Source organism: Desmodus rotundus, chromosome 3 (genome assembly GCF_022682495.2).
Source record: "Desmodus rotundus isolate HL8 chromosome 3, HLdesRot8A.1, whole genome shotgun sequence".
NCBI classification, from domain to species: Eukaryota; Metazoa; Chordata; class Mammalia; order Chiroptera; family Phyllostomidae; genus Desmodus; species Desmodus rotundus.
Genome location: NC_071389.1, coordinates 151,129,387 through 151,151,521, shown reverse-complemented (window position 1 = coordinate 151,151,521; position 22,135 = coordinate 151,129,387). Strand labels below are relative to the sequence as shown.

At 38.7% G+C, this 22,135-nt stretch overlaps 1 protein-coding gene across 6 annotated transcripts in view; it reads right to left on the bottom strand.

The window, feature by feature from the left end:
• LOC112318242 (cyclic AMP-dependent transcription factor ATF-7) overlaps positions 1 to 22,135 on the bottom strand; it is a 94,778-nt gene that overhangs the window by 35,964 nt on the left and 36,679 nt on the right. For 3 of the 6 annotated variants that reach the window (XM_045184087.3, XM_045184086.3, XM_045184088.3), the window contains exons 3-4: positions 3,490 to 3,617; positions 1,247 to 1,343 (exon numbers count right to left, since the gene is read on the bottom strand). In XM_045184087.3, coding sequence (XP_045040022.1) covers positions 1,247 to 1,343; positions 3,490 to 3,617 — 225 coding nt within the window. The remainder of the gene's footprint in view (positions 1 to 1,246; positions 1,344 to 3,489; positions 3,618 to 22,135) is intronic. The other 3 variants (XM_024575384.4, XM_024575385.4, XM_045184089.3) reach the window with 1 other exon arrangement.

Genomic DNA, 22,135 nt, shown 5'->3' with positions numbered 1-22,135 from the left:
AAAGGGCAAGACCCTTTCTTCATGTATAGAAGTATGGAGAGAGGTTAAATACTGAGGTAAGCTTCTTAACTCAGGCTAAATCAGAACCCCTCATGGTATCAAAAGAAAAGGCCCACTTTGGGCTTCTTTTTTTGTTGTCATATGTCTGTTTAGCTGAAAATGGCATAACAGCTGATGGGCCCTCGACGGGTGGCTCAGTTGATTAGAGCATTGTCCCAGTGCACCAAGGTTGCAAGTTTGATCCCCGGTTAGGGCACATACAAAAATCAGCGAATGAATGTATCTATAGGTGGAATGACAAATTGATGTTTCTCTCTTTTTTAATTTTTTTAATATTTTATTTATTTATTTTTAGAGAAATTGGAAGGGAAGGAGACAGAGGGAGAGAAACATTGATGTGTGGTTGCCTCTTGCACACCCCCCACTGGGGACCTGGTCCGCAACCCAGGCATGTGCCCTGACTGGGAGTCAAACCAGAGACCCTTTGGTTTGCAGGCTGCACTTGATCCACTGAGCCACACAAGCCAGGACTGATGTTTCTCTCTCCCCTCCTCTTTCTCTCTCTCAAATCAGTAAATAAAAAAGTGTTTTTTAATATTTTGTTTCTCAATTACATCAATCAATAAAAAAATTTAATAATAATAAAAAAGAACTGCTCCATGGTTTGAGGGATGGCATACATAAACAAGACAATATCTAAAACAACCAGTGAGAGGTTCCAGGTCACTCAAATTGGCTTAACAAAGTCCCATGAACAAAATGTCTTGTTTGAGCTTTGGAAATGTGCCCTGAATGGTGTCTGGGTTCACAGGGAAAGCTGAATTTACGAACTGACATTCTGCCTGCTTGGGGAAAACCAACACCCAGTGGAAGAGAAGCAGCAAGACTAGGTCAGCTTCCTTGCTTTTGTTCATCACCTCATTGTGGGTAGGGAGAAATGTCAAAGGCATCTTTTGTCTATAAACCTTCCAAAGTCTTAATAAAAAAGAAGGCAAGGAGGGATAGACAAAACCTCAATATACCTACCCTCAAAAACCACAGAACCCAATCTTGTATTAAAAACAGAGAGTAGAGGGCACAATAGAAACTTGGGAGCTTTTAGTGTTCCTTTTTCCTGATTAAATGCAGATCACATAAGGGCTCTTAATGGGAGAAGGGGACTATCACTCCCAGTACATCTGGTCCCTGGTATTAATCTTAACTGTCTGGTGATATCAAGGCACGTTGCTTCTGGGGCAGCAAATACCTGCAATGATGACTGAGTCAGTTCGAGCGGGGCCAAATTTCAATGTCATCTCATGCTTGTGTTTATGAACTGCCAGGTGGTCTTCGTTTGTAAATCTCTGAAATGAAACAGAAACGGAGATGTGAAAAAAAAAAAAAGTAATTCAGTGCTCTTTTAAAATGTCCTACCAAACATCCTGCGATAAGGTTAGTTGTTGGAAAGAGGGACTGCACAGGGAATGGAAAAAAAAAATTGGAAATGATGGAAAAGGAGAGGTGATGGATTTAAAAAGAGAAAATGAGGAAAGAGAAAAAGAGGCACTAGAAAACTGGGAGGAGAGAGGAAGGAGAAGACTGTAACACCAACTGCTCTGTAATATTAAGTCCAAATGAGAGAAATGAACAGATTGTTGCTGAAGTGGGGTCCAGGCAGGAGGCTCCAAATGAAAAAAACATTAAGGCAAACTCATAGTGAACAAGGGTAAAATAATTTTTAATAATAATAATAAAGAGAAAAGAAGAAAAAGGCTGGACACTCGTTGGTCATCACAAAAATAGGAAATTCAGAATTAAGCTCTCTAGGTGGGGCTGAATTGGACTATTTATGAGGGGGCTAACAGGGAGATAAATTATGCAGGATTAAGAGAACCATTTAACTTCCTGGCCCCCACAATGCTGCAGCAGGCGCCTGCTCAGCTATTTGGCTCAGGGTTTTAATGAGTCAGGATGGAGCTGTGGAGGACAGAGGCCCAATGGCCGGCAGTAATGGCACACACCAACCCTACTGGCCAAATGCTGTCTCCCCTCACTGGGCAGCCAGCCTGGGCTCTGTCAGCCATAAAGGGGCCAGTACAATGCTGCTGGCTATGAAATGGAAGAATAAAAGTACAAGCAAAATTTTTGTTGTTGTTGTTACGGTAGGGAGAAGCTTGTAGGTAGGATGAGGGGAAGGGAAAAGGAGATGGTATAGACATTTAATTTATTTAGGGGTTTGGGTAAAAGAACAATGGAAAGATGGGGCTAGGTTTGCCTCATTTTATGACTAAGTTAGACAGGGTTACTGGACAATAATTTATGCTCTGACCTGTTCTTTAGTAGGGGGAGGTGAAGAGAACAGATGAACAGCAGTAATTCAAAAGAATGATACCCTTAAAATTCCCTTTGAGGCTGGCTGGCCATGTTCCTTCATTAAAATATGCCTACAACACATAACAGCTTGGAAGCTGCAGTTTTTCACAGTTCCTTCACCAGTCAGGCTCTGCAACATGGTTCTATTTGTCTTTTTGTTTCTAAAAAAATAACTGGTTAGTTCCCTCTTTTTATTCTACTCATTAGATATACATTTCCCACTGAACACTGTAACTTTAGACCTCTTTTCTACAGCCCTTCATGTCTGTAAACTAGACTGGAGTTGGCCCCATCCTAAGTCCTACCCAGTCAAGAAAGCAACACTAAACTGTCTAAGTTCCTTTATTTTACCTGAAAGTAGCTTTCCCCAAATTTTCTCTGAGCCCCTATCACAACTAAAGCCAGCTTAAGATCTAAAACCCTTCTAGGTTAGGCCTAAAGGCCTGAAGGGCAAAGGGAAATTTCAATTAAAAGTATGAAGAACCAAGAGGAGTAAAACAGTCAAAAGAAGAATGCCTTAGTGGTTTCCAATGGATCTAGGACAAAACTGAATAAAGTGGGGAAATTTAGCCAAGAACTTTCATGTTTTCTACTGTTGGTTAACCCTAAGCATCAACTTTTTCTGTGACAGATTTTTTTTCCACAAGGGGAAAAAGATGGGATGGGGTGAGAAAGAAGGAAGTAAGTTAAACAAGTCACTCTAAAGGGTCTGAGATTGCCAGGAATTTGGTAAAAGGGGATGAGTAGAACAGCCTACACTGGAGAAAAAGCATCATTTTGGAGGGTTACGAATAGTAGTGGATTAGACAGGAATATAAATTTTCAAAATGAATTGGAAATGTTATAAAAATATTTTTCAAAAATATGCTTATAACTGCTTCAAGAAAATTTCATGTAGGTAAGGTGGCTTAGTAAATTTTGCACAATGTTCTAGAATCTAGAAGACTGACTTTCTAAGAGAAAGCCTTTTTCTATTATCAGAAATAGTTTGCTCAAAACTGAGCTGGGAAAAAGATTTTAAACATCAGGTTTTTCTCTGGTTAGGACTGTTTAATATTTTAAAAGGCAACTCCCCTTCTGTTACAACTTTGCTGCACAGTCCTGACTTGGTTTATTTGTCCTCTAGGTCTTATTTACCCTCCACTCCGTCCCATGACATCCTGTTCTCTCTCGAACTATTTTTCCCAAATCCAAAGTTGGGGTTTGAAGAGAACTAAAGGTGGCTGAAGAATCTCCCACGATCAGCATCTCAAAGGGTTTGATAACTGTGAACATGGATAGAAAAAAAATCACATCTTAATTCTCACTACACTGTAATTGAAATTTAACATGTCTAATTCATAATAGCAATCACATTATCATATCACATTACAACCATTAGATCTCAAAATATCTTTTATACTTATCATTACTTTGAAATTATAATCACCAGAACCATCATCAGAATTTGTTATTCAATGGATTAATAAAAAAGCATGTATATTACAAGTATTTAAAAAATATTTTTGACAACTCTATTTCAAAATAATTGGTTTCCTTTCCTTTGTAGTTCTATGTATTTTATTAATTTTTAAAAAGATTAAAAAAAATTTATTTATATTTAGAGAGACGGGAAGGGAATGAGAAAGAAAGGGAGCAAAACATCGATGTGTGAGAGATACATGAGAGATAGATGTATTGGTTGCCTCTCGCATGCCCCCAAGTGGGGTACCTGGCCTGCAACCCAGGCACATGCCCTGACTAGAATTGAATGGGTGACCTTTCAATTGGTTAATGAGTGGCACTCACTCCACTCAGCCACAATAGGCAGAGCTATTTTATTAATTTTAAAACATTAGCCCTGGTTGGTGTAGCTGTGAACCAGCCTGTGAACTGGAAGATTGTGGGTTTGATTCCCGGTCAGGGCACATGCCTTGGTTGCAGGCCAGGTCCTGGGTTGGGGGTGTGCAAGAGGCAACTGATTGATGTTTCTCTCATACCTGTTTCTCTCCCTCTCTTTATCCCTCCCTTGCCCTCTTTCTAAAGTTAAATAAATAAAATATTAAAGAAACATTATTCTGAGAAGGGGTTCATGAGTTTCACTAAACTCTCAAAGGGGGTCATAACTCCACAAAAGTTAAGAATCCCTGACTAAATCAGGTAGTGTACTTCAGAGGAGGAGGAGCCAAATGGGATGAATTTTAAGAAGCAGGGCTTCAATCATCTCTCTCTGCTATTTCTAACACAATTCTTATATGGCTAGAGTAGAAAGGGAAGAATTAAAGTTTACCGAGGCTTTTTTTCAAAGTCAATCTGGCTATTATTCCATATTCTCTCTCATTTATTAAGAGTTAACTCTTAACAATTCTGTAGATCAGTCTTGAAATGCATGCCTAGGAAACTATCCCTCTGAAAGCAAATTCTCAATTAAAATATCTAAAGTTATTATTATTTTTAGAGATGGGGTCTCACTATGTTACCCACACTGTAGTGAAGTGACTATTCATAGGAGGGATCCCACTACTAATATGACATCCCATCGGCATAGTGCACTACAGCCCAGAATTCCTGGGCTCATGTGAGCCTCCTGCCTCAGCCTCCCCAGTAACTAGGACTATAGGCGCACACCACTGTGCTCAGCTCTCTAAGATTATTAAATAATGAAAATTTTGATTAAAAATATATTATTCTACTGAATTAAAATGAGCTCCCCCCAAAATTTCCTTTTTGAATTTTTGCCTATCTAAAATCTAGCTGTCCCATTTGTTAATACCCTTACTGGGTCTTACCCTTACTGGGTCTTGTTGTTTGGTTTTACCTATGACTAACATTTTGGCAAATAACCTCTCAGGGAATACTCACTCTGGTTGTAGAGCAAACAATGACAATTTTCAGTAAGTGTGTAGATATTAACAATCTCCAAGACACAGAGGGCATTCAAAATGAGGGCTGAAGAATTTGAGTCATACTGGATCAGAAAGGCAGTTTGTATGTCTTAGGAGAGGATTTGTATGGTAACACAGGTTTAGTGTCTTATTTGTCCTAGCAAATGAATCAGGACAGTGTCTTGGCATAAATGGGGGGGGGTATTTATTATGTGCTAATTTCCACTGTATCTAGATTCCAAGGTGCTTTATATTGGCCCTACCCAATATGGCAGCCACTAGCCACAAGTGGCTGTTGAGTACTTGACATGTTGCTAGATGTAAGTCAAAACACACACTGGATTTTGAAGACTTTATACAAAAAAAAAAAAGAAAAGAAAAGAAAAAGAATGTAAAATACCTTATTAACTTTATGTTGATTACATGTTGAAATGATATATTGGATATATTGGGTTAAACAAAATATATTACTATTTAAAAAATTTATTTATCTTTAGAGAGAGAGAGAAGAAGGGAAGGAGTAGGAAGGAGAGGGAAGGAGGTAGAGAGGGAGGGGTAGCAAGAGAGACAGAGAGAGAGAAAGAGAGAGAGAGAAACACCAATTTGTAGTTCCACTTGTTTATGCTTCATTGATTGACTCTTGTATGTGCCCTGACTGGGGATTGAACCCATAACCCTGATGTATTGAGATGATGCCCCAACCAACTGAGCTACTTGGCCAGGGCAATAAAATATAGTATTAAAAGTAATTTCACTTCCTTATTTCTACTTTTTAGTGTGGCTTCTAGAAAATTTCAAGTTACATATGTGGCTTGCATTATATTTCTTTTAAACAGCTCTGATCTAGATAATATGTTCAAAGCTTTAATAGGAATTTTAATTATATGCCAATCTTGATTCTTCCTCCCACCCCCAAACCCACTTTCCCTAAAAGTAATTTATACTATATGGCAGTGGCTCTCAACCAGAGGCAACTCTGCCCCCTCCCAGAGGACATTTGACATGTTTGCTTGTCACAACTTGGGAGATGCTACTGACTTCTAGAGGATAGAGGCCTTGGATACTGATAAATATCCTATAATGCACAGGACAGCTCCCCAAAACAAAGAAGTATCTGACTCAAAATGTCAATTTTGTCTCTGCTGAGAAACCCTGCTACAGGTTAATAGAAAAAGAAAGAAACAAACAAAAAGACTGTTTTTTAGTTCCCTTTGCCAAACTGTCAACACCTGTTTTTGGATCTGAAACTTGGAAGGAAAAAAACAAGCAGAAAACTCTCAACTTCATTTTATAAAACGGCTGATGTATTACAGATCTGCAAATACTTAGGGAAATTAGGAAGGTGGAGAAGGCACTATAATTGGGAGAACAAATCCAATGCAATTCTCAAGTACTACCTTGTTAGTAAGGAAGAGAAAACAGAGAAGAAGTAAAACAAAACAACTCTGGCTACTTTATATTTTCACTTCCCAATGGAGAAAAAAATTAAGGAGAAAGGGTTAGCTTAAGAAATGTTAAGAAGTGCCCTGGCTGGTGTGGCTCAGTGGATTGAGTGCCAGCCTGTGAACCAAAGGGTTGCCAGTTCAATTCCCAGTCAGGGCACATGCCGGAGTTGTGGGCCAGGGCCCCCGTTGGAGGCATGTGAGAGGCAACCACACACTGATATTTATCTCCCTCTCTTTCTCCCTCCCTTCCCCTCTTTAAAAGTAAATAAATAAAATCTTAAAAAAAAAAAGTGTTAAGAAGCATTAAGTGGAATATCAGGACTATGTGGAAGTTGATCTGAAAACTGGTGTTAGTTGCAGAATTGGCAGGGAAAGTATAGTTTCTTAACAATTTCCCATAGGATATCTTTGGTAAAACCACTTTTTAGGAAGTTTCATTCTCACCCATCCTTCTGTGATAGGAGAATCTGGAATCCTACCAACTTGCAAAGTGACTAAATAAACAGACCTAAGTAAATGGTTAGGAATGACTTGAAGTACAAGGATGGTGAGAACTGTAATCAGGAATATGAACAATGAATAAAGTCTTAAGATTTTTAATTTTTAAAAATTAATGTATAATATACAAAATACAAATCTTAGGTGTACAATAAATACATTTTCCCTGTCAATAAATTTGTATAAACTTATATGCCTATGTAATCAGAACCCAGATCAATATATGAAGGAGAGTGGAAGGATGGGCAAAAAAGGTGAAGGGGATTAAGAGGTACAAATTTCCAGTTATAGGCCTAGCTTGTGTGGCTCAGTGGATTGAGCGTCAGCCACCGAACCAAAAGGTCATCAGTTCAATTCCTGGTCAGGGCACATGCCTGGGTTGTGGGCCAGGTCCCCAGTTAGGGGTGTGGTCCCCAGTTGAGGGTATGTGAGAGGCAACTGACTAAGGTTTCTCTCCCTCTCTTTCCCCTCTCTCTAAAAATAAATAAATATTTTTAAAAATTTTCCAGTTATAAAATAAGTATGTCACAGGAATGTAATGTATAACACAGGGAATACAGTCAATAATATTGTGATAACTTTGTATGGTGACAGAAGGTTACTAGAATTGATATGGTCATCACTTTGTAAGGGCTACAGATGTGGAATCATTATGTTATATACCTGAAATTAACATACTATATGCCAACTATACTATACTTCAATAATAAAAAGATCTCTAATGTCGTCAGACTTGTACTAGAAATAACAGTAATTTTTACTGTATTTCAGAAACTGAAGGTTTTATGAATATGAACAATAAGTAAAGTTAATAATAACTGGTTACTTCAAGGGAAAAAAAGATATGAAACATTTCAGGAACCTCAGAAGGCTCCCTCACACCCTTTTTTTCTTAAGCTTTTAAGTAAAGTAATTACTTGAAACACTTAATGTAGTACCTGGCATACAGCATAGAGTCAGCTAATTTTTCCCTCCTTTCCCTTTTTTAATCTCAAAGTAGACAGGTATTATAACAAAAATTAGTTTTTCTTTGCAAGATAATTCTAAACAAGTTAACATTTAGGGAGACTTCTTTTTTTTCCTAGCCCTGTTAATACTAGTCTCCCAGAAGCTTCTTGAAATAGCAGCACTAAACAGTACTGAAGAGAAGGCTCAGGGGCACTCAAAACTCAGGCCAAACTAAAGCTAAATTTTTGTCTACTGACTTTGAGCCAGGAGCAAGCATATGGGCATTAGAAATGTAATAGTTTCAAGCTAAATCCTTGTTAAAGTATTGTGACCAATGAAATTTCTGTGCAATATGCACTCAACCTCTAGCCAAATTCATTCCTGAAATGTTGTTTTTGGCTACCACAGCTCCAGTTTCTATGTGGATTTGCCTCACATTTAAAAATGCTCCTATATACTGATCTATGATTAATGCACATCCCTTTCCTTGTTTTAGAAGAGTAGACTGGTGAAAGAGACAAATCAGGACTCTTTAGTTATTAGGAGATGAGTACCGAATGCCTAAACTATTAGGGAACGATACAAGGAATTGAGTTTACATTTGTGATAGTTTGAAAAATCATTTATGCTAAAACCTAACTATTTCCCCCTTCTCTAGAGTTTTCTGGGGTTGGCAGGGCTTCATGGGCAAAATAGCTCTCTTTTACTACAGTATCTAATACTTTGGGGCACATTTTGATGAAGGAAAATAGTATGAAAAAGTTGGAGAAAATCTGAGAAACTATGAAGAGCAAGCTCTAGCATAGTGATATTGGTGCTGAGCAGGGTGGAAAGAGTAGCTGACCTTTTTCAGAACACTATTTTAATCACTGCAATTGATCATATGAGGGGGAACCCCCCAAAACTTGGAATTATCTTGTGGAGGGTACTACAGGCTTCCCCCATTAGGTGAGTGTTTTAGGAACCCATCTGTATCAGTGTACAATCTGCCATTGTTGTGAGAGGCTCTCTGTGTTTGGCTTCAGTGAATTTGTTTGAAGACCCTCTTAACCCATTTGCCCATTTCATGATGGGTGATTTTCGAGTGCACCTGTCCACGCTGAGCTGAGTGTTTAGCAGTTTTTGACCAAAACCAGTGTGATCCCCATGCCCTGTACTCCCTATTCACCTGATCTCACCCCAAAAGACTTCTGATTCCCCCAGATGAAGCATGTCCTCAAAGGGAAGTGTTTTGCTGATGTGGAAGAGGTGAAACAAAAAATGGCAAGAAGCACAAAAAGGCATCAAAATCGACGAGTTCAAAAACTATTTTGAGCAGTGGAAAAAATGTCTCAAGAGGTATATTGCATCGAATGGAAAGTACTTTAAAGATAACTTAAGTTTAAAAGATTTTGTTTATTTTCAGAGAGGGAGAAGGGAAAGAGAGAGGGAGAGAAACATGGATAGGGTGACTCTCACATGTCCCCAACTGGAGGACCTGGCCTACAACCCAGGCATGTGCCCTGACTGGTATCGAACCAGTGACCTGGTGACCCTTCGGTTTGCAGGCCTGCCCTCAATCCCCTGAACCACACCATGCAGGGCAGCCTCACCAGCCAGGGCTGAAGTTTAAACATGTAAGAATAAATACACAATTTTTAATAAATAAATTCCATTTTGGGGGTCCCCCCCTTGTATATTCTTAAAGAAGAAACTGGGAGATCTTCAGAAGTTTTGATAAGGCTTCTCATCTTCGCTGCAGTGCTTCTATTCCCAAAGCAAGATATCATTTATGGTTGGGGAAGTAGGGAAAGGGAGAAGAAGGTAAGGGACTAAATACACACCTCAAAGCCAATAAAACTTTATCTGTATTGCGATCAATCCTGCGCTCTGGCTCTCTACTTCAAAATGCTGTTGTTTACTAAATGAGTCACACATCCTGCTTTGAATACTTCATGGTTCTTGAATGAATCATTTCAAAGTACAGAATTGTTCAACAAATAAATACAACTGCAGCAGCAGCAGCAGCTCATTTGTATACATAGGCTGCATGTGTGAACAAGGTAATTTATGGAGGAAAAATAAAAACAGGAAATTTCTTCCCAAAATACTCTAGAGAAAATGTTGTCAGGAATGAAGGAGGACAAACTAAAGGGGTTGAGGGGGGGACCCACCAGTTGTACCTGAAGTAAATTCTTTCATCTATTAATTGAGGAATTTTCTGTTTTGGCAAGGCTGTTTGAGTATCTTAAAGAGAAGATTCCAGCAGCCGACTAAATTAGTTCATTGTAAAAACAAGACATTTTGAGAGCAGAGATATTATTTGGTTGTTGGTCCAACAGTGAAACCATCTGGTAGAATATAAGCTCCTCAAGAATAAGCATCCTCATTTGTGGTGGGAGAATTTTCATTGTCCATATCCAAAAGGAGAGTTGATATTTGAAATATCAGCTCTTTCCTATGGAACTAAAAGCTGGGCCCAGACGAGACCAAAAATACCCTAATAAAAGCAGCTTAGAATAAGGTACAAATAGAATTTCAAATATTAAGTCAACAGGAACAGGTCAAAATGACAGCAAAGGGTGGGCTACCACAAAGAGAAACTAAGAAAACAATCTCATTTAAAATTGCATTGGACTTCCAGTGAAGATGGGGACACAGGCTCACGCTATGGGAAAGTCCCAATATGGGAAGCAACCAATCAATGTCTCTCTTTCTTTCCTCTTTCCTCTCTCTCTGAAATCATTTAAAAAATATCCTCGGAGGAGAATAAAAAACCCAAACAACTGGATTCCTCCTTTTATGAAGTTTACACTGCAGTATCTAACAAGAGGAAAAGGTATTTTACAATCACATCAACATAGTAGGGGGAGAGGTGGGATAGTCAACCTTGAATTGCTGGATCTTTGTTATAATCTGGGATTAATATCAATGCATTATTTTACATCATTTAGACCAATGACACAACTATTCTAAGTAGCAGAAGTTTTAAACACTCACCTATACCTGATCACTCACTTTTATCTTGGTTCCTTGTTCCCTCTTCCTGTTTATGACAAATGTGAAAAATCATGAGCCCCATAGGAAGTGACTTGTGCCAAGTAAGTTGCAGGTGCCCAATAAATCACAGCTAAAAGAAAACTGAGCTCCAAAGTTAATACAGGCCAACTCTAAGAGACTGGGCAGTGCAGGAAAGAGGGTAGCAAATATAATTTCTTATCAGTTTAAGGTGGGAAAGGTTCAATACTTTGTTTTTAAATCTTGCTTACTATTTGATGGAATTGAGAAATATAATCTTACTCAGGTCGAAACTAATGTAATTAGCCAAAGTCCTGGTCATCTCAACTTCATCTATAAGATTCCATAGTATCTCAGCAAAGTGGTAAGTGTTAATCTTTCTCTTTCCTCTCTCTATCCCTCTTTTAATTTTTTTTTTGGTGGGGTGTAAAATACATATAACAAATTTACCATCGTAACCATTTTTTTCTTGTTGTTTTTTTATCCTCACCCAACAACATCTTTTCATTGATTTTAGAGAGAGAGGTAGGTAGAGAGAGAAACATCAGTGTGAGAGAGAAACATTGATTGGTTGCCTCCTGTACACACCAGACAAGGGATTGAACTTGCAACCTAGGTATATGTCCTGACTGTGAAACAAACCCGCAACCTTTCAGTTACAGGACAATGCTCCACCCAACTGAGCTACACCAGTCAGAGCCATTGTAAACATTTTAAAGTGTACAGGTCAGTGGTATTAAATACATTTACACTGTTGTGCAACCCATCACCACCATCCACCCCCAATAACAATTTTCATCTTGTAGAACTAAAACACTATAGCCATTAAACAATAACTCCCCCACCCTCTGGCAGCGACCATTATACTTTCTGTCTTAATAATTCTGACTACTTTAAGTACCTCATATAAGTGAAATCATACTGTATTTGTCTTTTGTGACTTATTTCACTTAGCATGTCATCAAGGGCAATCTGTGTTGTAGCTCATTGCAGAATTTCCAACCTTTTTAAAGGATGAACACTTCCCTACTTTCCCCACCTGTGTCTCTTTTTGTTCAAAAGAAGAGAAAGAGTCCTGGTTGGATGGCTTGATTGGTTGGATCATGGTCCCGTACACCCAAAGGTTGTGGGTTTGATTCCCAGTCAGGGCACACCTAGATCACAGGTTCCATCCTCAGTTGGGGCACATATGTGGGGAAATCGATCAATATTTCTCTTTCACATCAATGTTTCTCTCTCTCTGTCTCTCTCCCTCTCTGCTTCTCTCTCTCCCGCTGAAATCAGTAAACAGATCCTCAGGTGAGAATTTAAAAAAGGAAGAGGAAGAGGCATTAAGAGATCGAGGGGGAAAAAAAAAGAGATGGAGGAGACTCTATTATTTATACATTTCTAAATAAATGTATGTTATTCCTAAAAAAAAAAAAAGGATGAACAATAGCCCATTGTATGTATATACCACAATTTGTTTATCCATTCATCTAGTCAATAGACACCTGGGTTCAAATGAATCATTTGAATAATGCTGCTATAAATACGGGTGTACAAGTATCTCTTCGAGATCCCCTGCTTTCAATACTTTTGAGTATGTATACTATATACCCAGAAGTGAAACTGGTAGATCATATGGTAACTCCATTTTTAATTTTTTGAGGAACTGCCATACTGTTTTCCACATTGACTATACCATTTTACACCTCCACCAACAGTGCAGAGGTTCCATTTTCTCCAACATCCTCGCTAAGGCTTGTTATTTTCTTTTTTTTAATAGTAGCCATCCTAATGGGTATAAAGTGGTATCTCACTGCAGTTTTGATTTGCATATTCCCTAGATTAGTGATGTTGAAAATTTCTTAAAAGGTTTTATGCATTTATTGTTAGAGAGAGAGGGAAAAAGAGAGAGAAACATCGATGTGCAAAAGATACACTGATTGATTGCCTCTCACATGCCCCCAACTGGGGACACGGCCAGCAACCCAGGCATGTGCCTGGACTAGGAATCGAACCAGCAACCTTTTGGTTTGCTGGCTGAACATCTTTTTATGTGTTTATTGGCCATTTGTATACTTTCTTTGGAAAAATGTCTACTTTGCCCATTTTAATCAAGACTTTTTCGTTGTCGTTGTTGTTGAGTTTTAGAAGTTCTCCACATATTCTGGATGTTAGCCCCTTACCAGATATATGATTTGCGAATATTTTCTCCCATCCTGTGCTGTGCATTTTTACTTTGTGTCTTTTAATGCACAAAATTTTAAAATTTTAATAAAGTTCAATTTGTCTATTTTTTTCCTTTTCTTACCTGGACTTTTGGTGTTATATCCAAGGAATCACTGCTAAATCCAGTGTCATGAAGCTTTGTCCTATGTTTTCTTCTAAATATTTTATTGTTTTAGCCCTTACATTTAGATCCTTGATTTGCCCTGGCTGGTGTGGCTCAGTGAATTGAGCACTGGCCTGCAAACCAAAAGGTCACCAGTTCAATTCGCAAACTTGGGTTGTGGGCCAGGTCCCGAGTTGGGGGCATGTGAGAGGCAACAGATTAATGTATCTCTCACACATTGATGTTTCTCTCCCCCTCTTTCTCCCTCCCTTCCCCCCTCTCTCTCTAAAAAATAAAAAATAAAAGTAAATGAATAGATCCTTGATCCATTTTGAGTTAACTCTTGTATATGGTGTTAGGGAAGAGTCCAAGGTCATTCTTTTGCATGTGGAGATCTAATTTTCCCAGCACCATTTGTTGAAAAGACTGTTCTTTCCCAATATAATGGTCTTGTCACCCTTGTTAAAGTCATTTTACTATATTATGAGGATTTATTTCTGGGATCTCTACTCTTTTTTGTTGTTGTTAAGATTTTATTTCTTTATTTCATTGAACCAGTGACCTTTTGCTTTGCAGAACAAGGCCCAACCAACTGAGCTATACCAGTCAGGGCTGGGATCTCTATTCTATTTCTTTGGTCTAACTGTTTCTCTTTATGCCAGTATCACCACTGTTTTGATTACTGTAGCTTTGTATTAAGTTTTGAAATCAAGAAATGAGTCCCTAGTTTTGTTCTTTTTCAAGATTGTTTTGGCTATTTAGGGTCCTTTGAGATTACATATGAATTTTAGGATAGGTTTTACTATTATTGCAAAAAAAAAAGTAGTTTGGATTTTGATAGGGACTGTATTGAATGTAGATCACTTTGAATAGTATTGACATTTTATTATTTTTTATTTTTTAAGATTATTTATTTATCTTTAGAGAGAGGGGAAGGGAAGGAGAAAGAGAGGGAGAGAAACACCAACGTGTGGCTGCCTCCCATGCACTCCCATCTGGGGACCTGGCCCACAATCCAGGCAGGTGCCCTGACTGGAAATTGAACTGGTGACCCTTTGGTTTGCAGGCCTGCACTCAATCCACTGAGCTACATCAGCCAGGGCTAGACTTTTTGTTTTTAAGGTTTTATTTATTTTTTTTATATAAAAGAGATATTTTTTAGAATGTTAGCCACTGAATAGAAGAACACAGGCAGGCAGGGGGAAAGAACGGAATCTATGTTGCCTAACAGTAATGCTTATCCACATGCTTCTTGATTGTCATAGTGATCTAATACAGCAGCAATACATTAGTTTCCCCAGAAATTGCCCCTACTAGCGTCTCCAGACACATCTCCTGCTGCTCTCCATCATAATTTGTGCTCCACCAACAGCAAGCTACCTATAGTTTCTCTGAATGTACCATGTTGTTTCTTTCTTTTGTGTCTATTATTCTCTTATGTGTGAAATGTTCTCAACCATATCTGTCTGGCAAATTTCCCTTTATCTTTCAAAACCAGTTAAACCATCATTTCCTCCATGAAACTTTCCCTGATGTCTACCAGACCTCTTAGTACTTGAAAACACTGTATTTATATTACTACATTTATCATATTACAATGTGACTCTATTTTTAAAAAGATTTTATTCATTTTTTTAGAGAGAGGGGAAGGGAGGGAGGGGAAAAAGAGGAATAGACACATTGATGTGGGAGAGATATTGGTTGCCTCTCGCACACTCCCAACTGGGGACCTGGCCCACAACACAGGCATGTGCCCTAGACTGGGAATTGGACCAGCAACCCTTTGGTTTGCAGGCCGGCACTCAATCCACTGAGCCACACCAGCCAGGTCAATATAATTACATTGCATGTGTCTGACTCCCCATGAGACAGGGAATAACTGATGTTTTATACATCTTTCTTTATTTTAATATTTCTTTTAATTTTTATTTATTGATTTTTAGAGGAGAGGAGAGAGAGACTGATTTGTTGTTCCACCTATTTATGCATTCATTGGCTGACTCTTCAATGTGCCCTGACTGGGGATGTAACCCGCAACCTTGGTGTATTGGGGTGGCATTCTAACCAACTGAGCTACCTAGCCAGGGCTACATTTTTTTATCACTAGTATCTAGCATGATGTCTAGTACATTACAGATATTAAAAAATTTTTTAATTAAATTGAACCCACAAAAGCTAATAAGGGTCTGACTGAATTGAGAAAATTATTCATGGGCTAGTTTCTGAAAACCAGTCCCCATGCTTACTTAAAGTTAGAGATACCAGGCAAAATACACAAAGAAAAAATCTGCCTTGATTTTATTCTTTCAATGGATCCTTTGCACAAATGTCTTACTACAGACATTTGTGAAAACCCATATTCAATTTTTTTATCCATACCTGAGGATATGCTTATTGATTTTAGACAGAAAGGGAGAGGGGAGAGAGAGAAAGAGAGAAACATAAATGTGAGATAAAAACATCAATTGGTTTACTTCTGTATCGTACGCACCCTGACTGGGGATTGAACCTGCTACCTAGGTATGTTCCCTGACTGGGAATTGAACACTCAACTTTTTTTTTTTTTTTGTGGTGTACAGGACGACACTCCAACTGAGTCACCAGGCCAGGGCCCCATATTCTATTTTTGATTGTAGTCTAAAATGATAAATTGTTCTTATTATATACACCTCCCACCCTATTATATCAGAATACAGACAAACCAGGAAGTATTAATGGGATCCTATTAATCTTCATATCACATTACAATAGCCACATCTGTTAGGGAAAGAAAGGAGTAAGGATAAATATAAAAGCCATTAAGCATACTGATGGGAGTCAGGGAGGAACTAAGACTCTGGTACTCTTAGTCCTCACTTCTTGGTAACAACTCACTATAGCAAACTGCAGATTTCAAACCACAGTGTGGCAGGCTGATAATGGCTCCTGTATTAGTTTGCTAGAGCTGCCCTGACAAAGCACCATAACATGGTGCATCAAAGAACAGAAATTTATTGTTTCAACAATTGTGGAGGCCAGAAGTCTGAAATCAAGGTGTGAGCAGGGTTAGTTCCTGCTGAAGGATGTGGAAGAGAATCTGTTCTATGCTTCTGTCCTAGTTGCTGGTAGTTTGCGGGCAATCTTTGGTGTTCCTTGGTTGTGGCAGAATAACTCCAATATTATCATGGTGTTTTCCCTGGGTGCACATCTGTGTTCAGTTTCCTCTTTTTATAAGGATGCCAGTTATATCGGACAGAGGCCCACCTTATTCCAATATCACCTCATATTAACTAATTACATCAACAACAACCCTATTTCCAAGTGAGGTCACATTCTGAGGTACTTAGGACTAGGACTTCAACACGTAAAATTTGAGAGACACAATGCAACCTGTTAGCGGCTCCCATGGATATGGCCAGAAGCTGGAAGAGGTAAGGAAAGGATTCTCTTTAGACCCTTCAGAGAGAGTAGGGCTCTGCCTATACCTTGATTTCAGATTTCTGGCCTCCTGAACTATGACTGTAACAAATACGGCAGATAGTAACCAAATTACATCAATAGTTACTTTAAATGTCAGTGATCTAAACATGCCAATTAAAAGACAGAGATTGTCAGAGTGGATAAAAAACACTAAACCCAACTATGTGTTGTTTATAAGAAACTCGCTTTAATAATAAAGACACATATAGATAAAAAGTAATGAGATGGAAAAAGATATACCATGGTATCAGTGATCAAAACAAAGTAGAAGTAGCTATATTAATTTCATACAGAGCAGACTTCAATGCAAGTAACATTATCAGGGATACAGAGGGGCATTACATAATGATAAAGAAGTCAATAGTCCAAGAAGACAAATTAAGCCTTAATGTATATGTGCCTAACAACAGAATATCAAAATACATGAGGCCAAACTGATAGAACTGCAAGCAGAAAGAGATGAATCCACTATTATAGTCAGAGACTTTAACACTCTTCTATCAGAAGTAGACAGATCCAGGAGGCAGAAAATCAGTAAGGACATAGGTGAACTCAACAGCACCATCAATCAACTGGATATAATTGACATTGATAGAATACTTCATCCAAGAACAGATTACACATTCTTCTCAGGTTCACATGGAAGGAACATTCACCAAGATAGACCACATTCTAGGTCACATAACACACCTTAACAAGTGTAAAAGAACAGAAATCATACAATGTCTGCTCTTAGACCACAATGAAATTAAACTATAAATCAATAGCAGGAAGACAGCTGGAAAATCCCAAAGTACTTGGAGATTAAATAACATATCAGTCAAAGAAGAAATTGACATCTCAAGAGAAATTTTAAGATATCTTAAACTAAGTGAAAATAAAAATATCAAAATTCATGAGATGCACAAAAACTGGGCTTAGAGGGAAATTTATAATATTAATGGCTATATTAGGGAAAAAATCTAAAATCAATAACCTAAGTTTCCACCTTAGGAAACTAAAAAAAAAAAAAAAAAAAAAAGAGCAAATTAAATCCAAAGTAAGCAAGGATGGAAGGTGGGAGGTGGGGGTGGGTGGGGCAGGGGATAGCAGTAGCAGGAAAATTGAGACAACTGCACTTCAACAACAATAATAAGAGAAATCATTAAAAAAATAAATCCAAAGTAAGGAGAAAAAATAAATAATGAAAATTGGAGCAGAAATCAATCAAACTAAAAACAGGAAATCAATAACAAAAATCAATAAAACCAAAACCTGGTTCTCTGAAAGGATCAATAAAATAATAAACCTCTAGCTAAGAAGGAATATTAAGAACAACTTTATGCCCACAAACTTGATAACCTAGATGAAATGAACAAATTCCTTAAAAGATACAATTCTCCAAAAATCACACAAAAAATGGACAATCTGTCTAGGCCTGTATCTATTAAATTAATTGAATCAATAAACAACCTTCCAGAACAGAAAGCACCAGGCCCTAATGGGTTGGTGAATTCTACCAAACATGAAAGGAAAAAATTATACCTGTTCTCTATATCTCCTTCAGAGGAGTAGAAGCAGAGGGAATACTTTCTAACTTATTCTATAAGGCTAGCATTACTCTAAAACCAAAACCAAAGAAAGACAAGAAGAGAAAACTACAGACCAACATCTCTCATGAACATAGATGTGAATATCCTCACAAAATACTAGTAAATCCAACAATGTATAAAAAGGATTATATACCACAACCAAGTGGGATTTATACAAGGTAGGCAAGGCTGGTTCAACATTTGAAAATTAATGTAATCCATTACATCAGCAAGCTAAAGAAAGAGAAAAATCACATGACCATATCAACAGATGCTAAAAAACCCATCTGACAAAATCCTACACCTAGTCATGATAAAAACTCTCAGCAAACTAAGAATACAGGGGAATTTCCTCAACCTGATAAAGAACAACTACAAAAAGAACCTACAGCCAGCATTATACTCAATAATGAGAAACTTAAAGCTTCCTTACTAAAATCAAGAAGGCAAGATGGGACTTCCAGCCAAGATGGAGGCATAGGTAGATATGCTTCACCTCCTCATACAACCAAAAGAAGGATAACAACCAATTTAAAAACAAAAACAACCAGAACTGCCAGAAAATCGAATTGTATGTAAGTCTGGCAATCAAGGAGATGAAGAAACATTCATTAAGACTGGGTAGGAGGGCTGGAGATAGGCACTTGGGGTGGAGAGGACGAGCAGCCAGGTAGCCCCTGGAGGACTGGGTGGGCGAGGCAGTGACTGGGGGACCATGTGTGGTCTACATTCATGTGTGGATAAAAACTGGAAGGAACAACTGGAGAAGAGCAATCCCAGCCCAGGACAGACCGGACAACCCACAGTTCCAGTGCCAGGAAAGAAAGCCTCATAACCTCTGGCTGTAAAAACCTATGGGGGTTATGTCAGTGGAAGAAACTGCCAATCTCTCAGGACAGTCTGTTTGAGGGGCCCACAGAGTCCAAGAACACACACAAGCCCACCCACTCAGGAAATCAGCACCAAAGCAGCAACTGGAAGGGCACCAGTTTTGCTTGCAGGAAGTGGGGGAAGTGACTGAAAGTGGGGTGAGAGCTGAGCAAGTGGCACTGTTCCCTCTCTGACCCCTCTCCCACATACAGCACCTCAACACAGCAAAGAGGGTTGCCCCGCCCTGGCAAATAAATACCTAAGGCTCTGCCCCATTCAACATAACAGGTGCTCTGAGACAAAGAAATATGGTCCAAATGAAAAAACAGATCAAAACTCCAGAAAAAGAACTAAGTGACAAGGAGGTAGCCAACCTATCAGATGCAGAGTTCAAAACACTGGCCATCAGGATGCTCACAGAACTGATTGAGTATGGCTGCAAAATAAAAGTAGTGAAGGCTTACAAAGTGAAATAAAGAAAAATATACAGGCAACAGGGAAGGGAAGGAAACAGGAACTCAAATCAATGATTTGGAACAAAAGAAAGAAAGAAACATTCAACCAGAACACAATGAAGAAACAAGAATTTAAAAAAATGAGGAGAGGCTTAGGAACTTCTGTGATAACTTTAAGTGCTCCAACATCCAAATCATAGGGGTGACAGAAGGAGAACAGAAACAGTAATAAATTGAAAACTTTTTACATTTTCTGTATTTATATAAGTATATTTTATTAATTATGCTATTACAGTTGTCCCATTTTTTCCCTCCCCTTTACTCCCCTCCACCCTGCATACCTCCACCCTCCAGCATTTCCCCCACCCTTACTTCATGTCCATGGATTGTACATATAAGTTCTTTGGCTTCTCTATTTCTTATACTCTTCTTAAATTACCACTGTCTATTTCATGCCTACCAATTACGCTTCTTATTCCCTGTGCCTTTCTCCCCCATTCTCCCCCTCCCCCTACCCACTGATAACCCTCCATGTGATCTCCATTTCTGTGATTCTCTTCTTGTTCTAGTTGTTTGCTTAGCTTTTGTTTCTTAGGTTCAGTTGTTGATAGTTATGAGTTCATTGTCATTTTATTGTTCATAGTTTTTGATATTCTGCTATTTCTTAGATAAGTCCCTTTAACATTTCATATAATAAGGGCTTGGTGATGATGAACTTCTTTAGCTTCACCTTATCTGGGGAGCACTTTACCTGACCTTCCATTATGAATGATAGCTTTGCTGGATAGAATAATCTTGGATGTAGGTCCTTGCCTTTCATGACGTTGAATACTTCTTTCCAGCCCCTTCTTGCCTGCAAGGTTTCTTCTGAGAAATCAGCTGATAGCCTTATGGGAACTCCTTTGTAGGTAACTGTCTCCTTTTCTCTTGCTGCTTTTAAGATTCTCTCCTTATCTTTCATCTTGGGTAATGTAATTATGGTATGCTTTGGTGTGTGCTTCCTTGGGTTGAACTTCTTTGGGACTCTCTGAGCTTCCTGGACTTCCTGGAAGTCTATTTCCTTTGCCTGATTGGGGAAATTCTCCTTCATTATTTGTTCAAATAAGTTTTCAATTTCTTGCTCTTCCTCTTCTCCTGGCTTCCCTATGATTCAGATGTTGGAGCACTTAAAGTTGTCCCAGAGGTTCCTAAGCCTCTCCTCAGTTTTTGAATTCTTGTTTCTTCATTCTGTTCCAGTTGGATGTTTATTTCTTTCTTTTGTTCCAAATTGTTGGTTTGAGCCCCTGTTCTCTTCCCTTCCCTGTTGGTTACCTGTATACTTTGCTTTATTTCCTTTTGGTAGCCTTCACTTCTTCCTCTATTTTGCAACCATACTCAACCATTAGTGTGAGCATCCTGATTACCAGTGTTTTGAACTCTGCATCAGATAGGCTGTCTATCTCCTTGACACTTAGCTCTCTTTCTGGAGTTTTGATCTATTCTTTCATTTGGCCCATACTTCTTTGTCATGGTGCACCTGTTAAGTTGCTAGGGGGCAGGACCTTAGGTATTAGCCAGGGCAGGGCAACCCTCTTTGCTGTATTGTGGTGCAGTATGTGGAGGAAGGGTCAGAGAGGGAACGATGCTGCTTGCTCACTCCACTCAAGCCCACTTTCCAACAAACTCTCCTGTGAGACTAGGAGTTTCTCCCACCTTCACAACCCCCACAGTATTTACAGCTAGAGATTTTGAGTCTTTAGTCTCCCTGTGAGCCAACCCCTCCTCACCCTTGTGGTCTGTCACCTTGCCATGTGTCCTCTCTGTCATCTCCACCCCTTCTACCAGTCTGGATGAATGCTTCTTTAACTCCTTGGTTGTCAGAGTTCCACGCAGATTGCTATTCTGGCAGTTCTAGCAGTTTGTTTTAAAATTGGTTGTGCGAGGAAGTGAAGTGTTTCTACCTATGCCTCCATCTTGGCCAGAAGAAACTGAAAACTTATTTGAAAAATTAATGGAAGAAAATTTCTCCAATCTGGTGAAGGAAATAGATATACAAGTCCAGGAAGCACAGAGAGTCCCAAACAAGTTGAACCCAAAGAGGAACACACGAAGACACGTCATAATTAAGTTGTGCAAGAATAAAGATAAAGATAGAATCTTAAAAGCAGCAAGAGAAGAGAGTCACCTACACAGGAGTTCCCATAAGACTATTAGCCGATTTCTCAAAGGAAACTTTGCAGGCAAGAAGGGACTGGAAAGAAGTAGTCAAAGTCATGAAAAGCAAGGACCTACATCCAAGATTACACTATCCAGTGAAACTATCATTCAGAATGGAAGGGCAGGTAAAGTGCTTACCAGACAAGGTAAAGTTAAAGGGGTT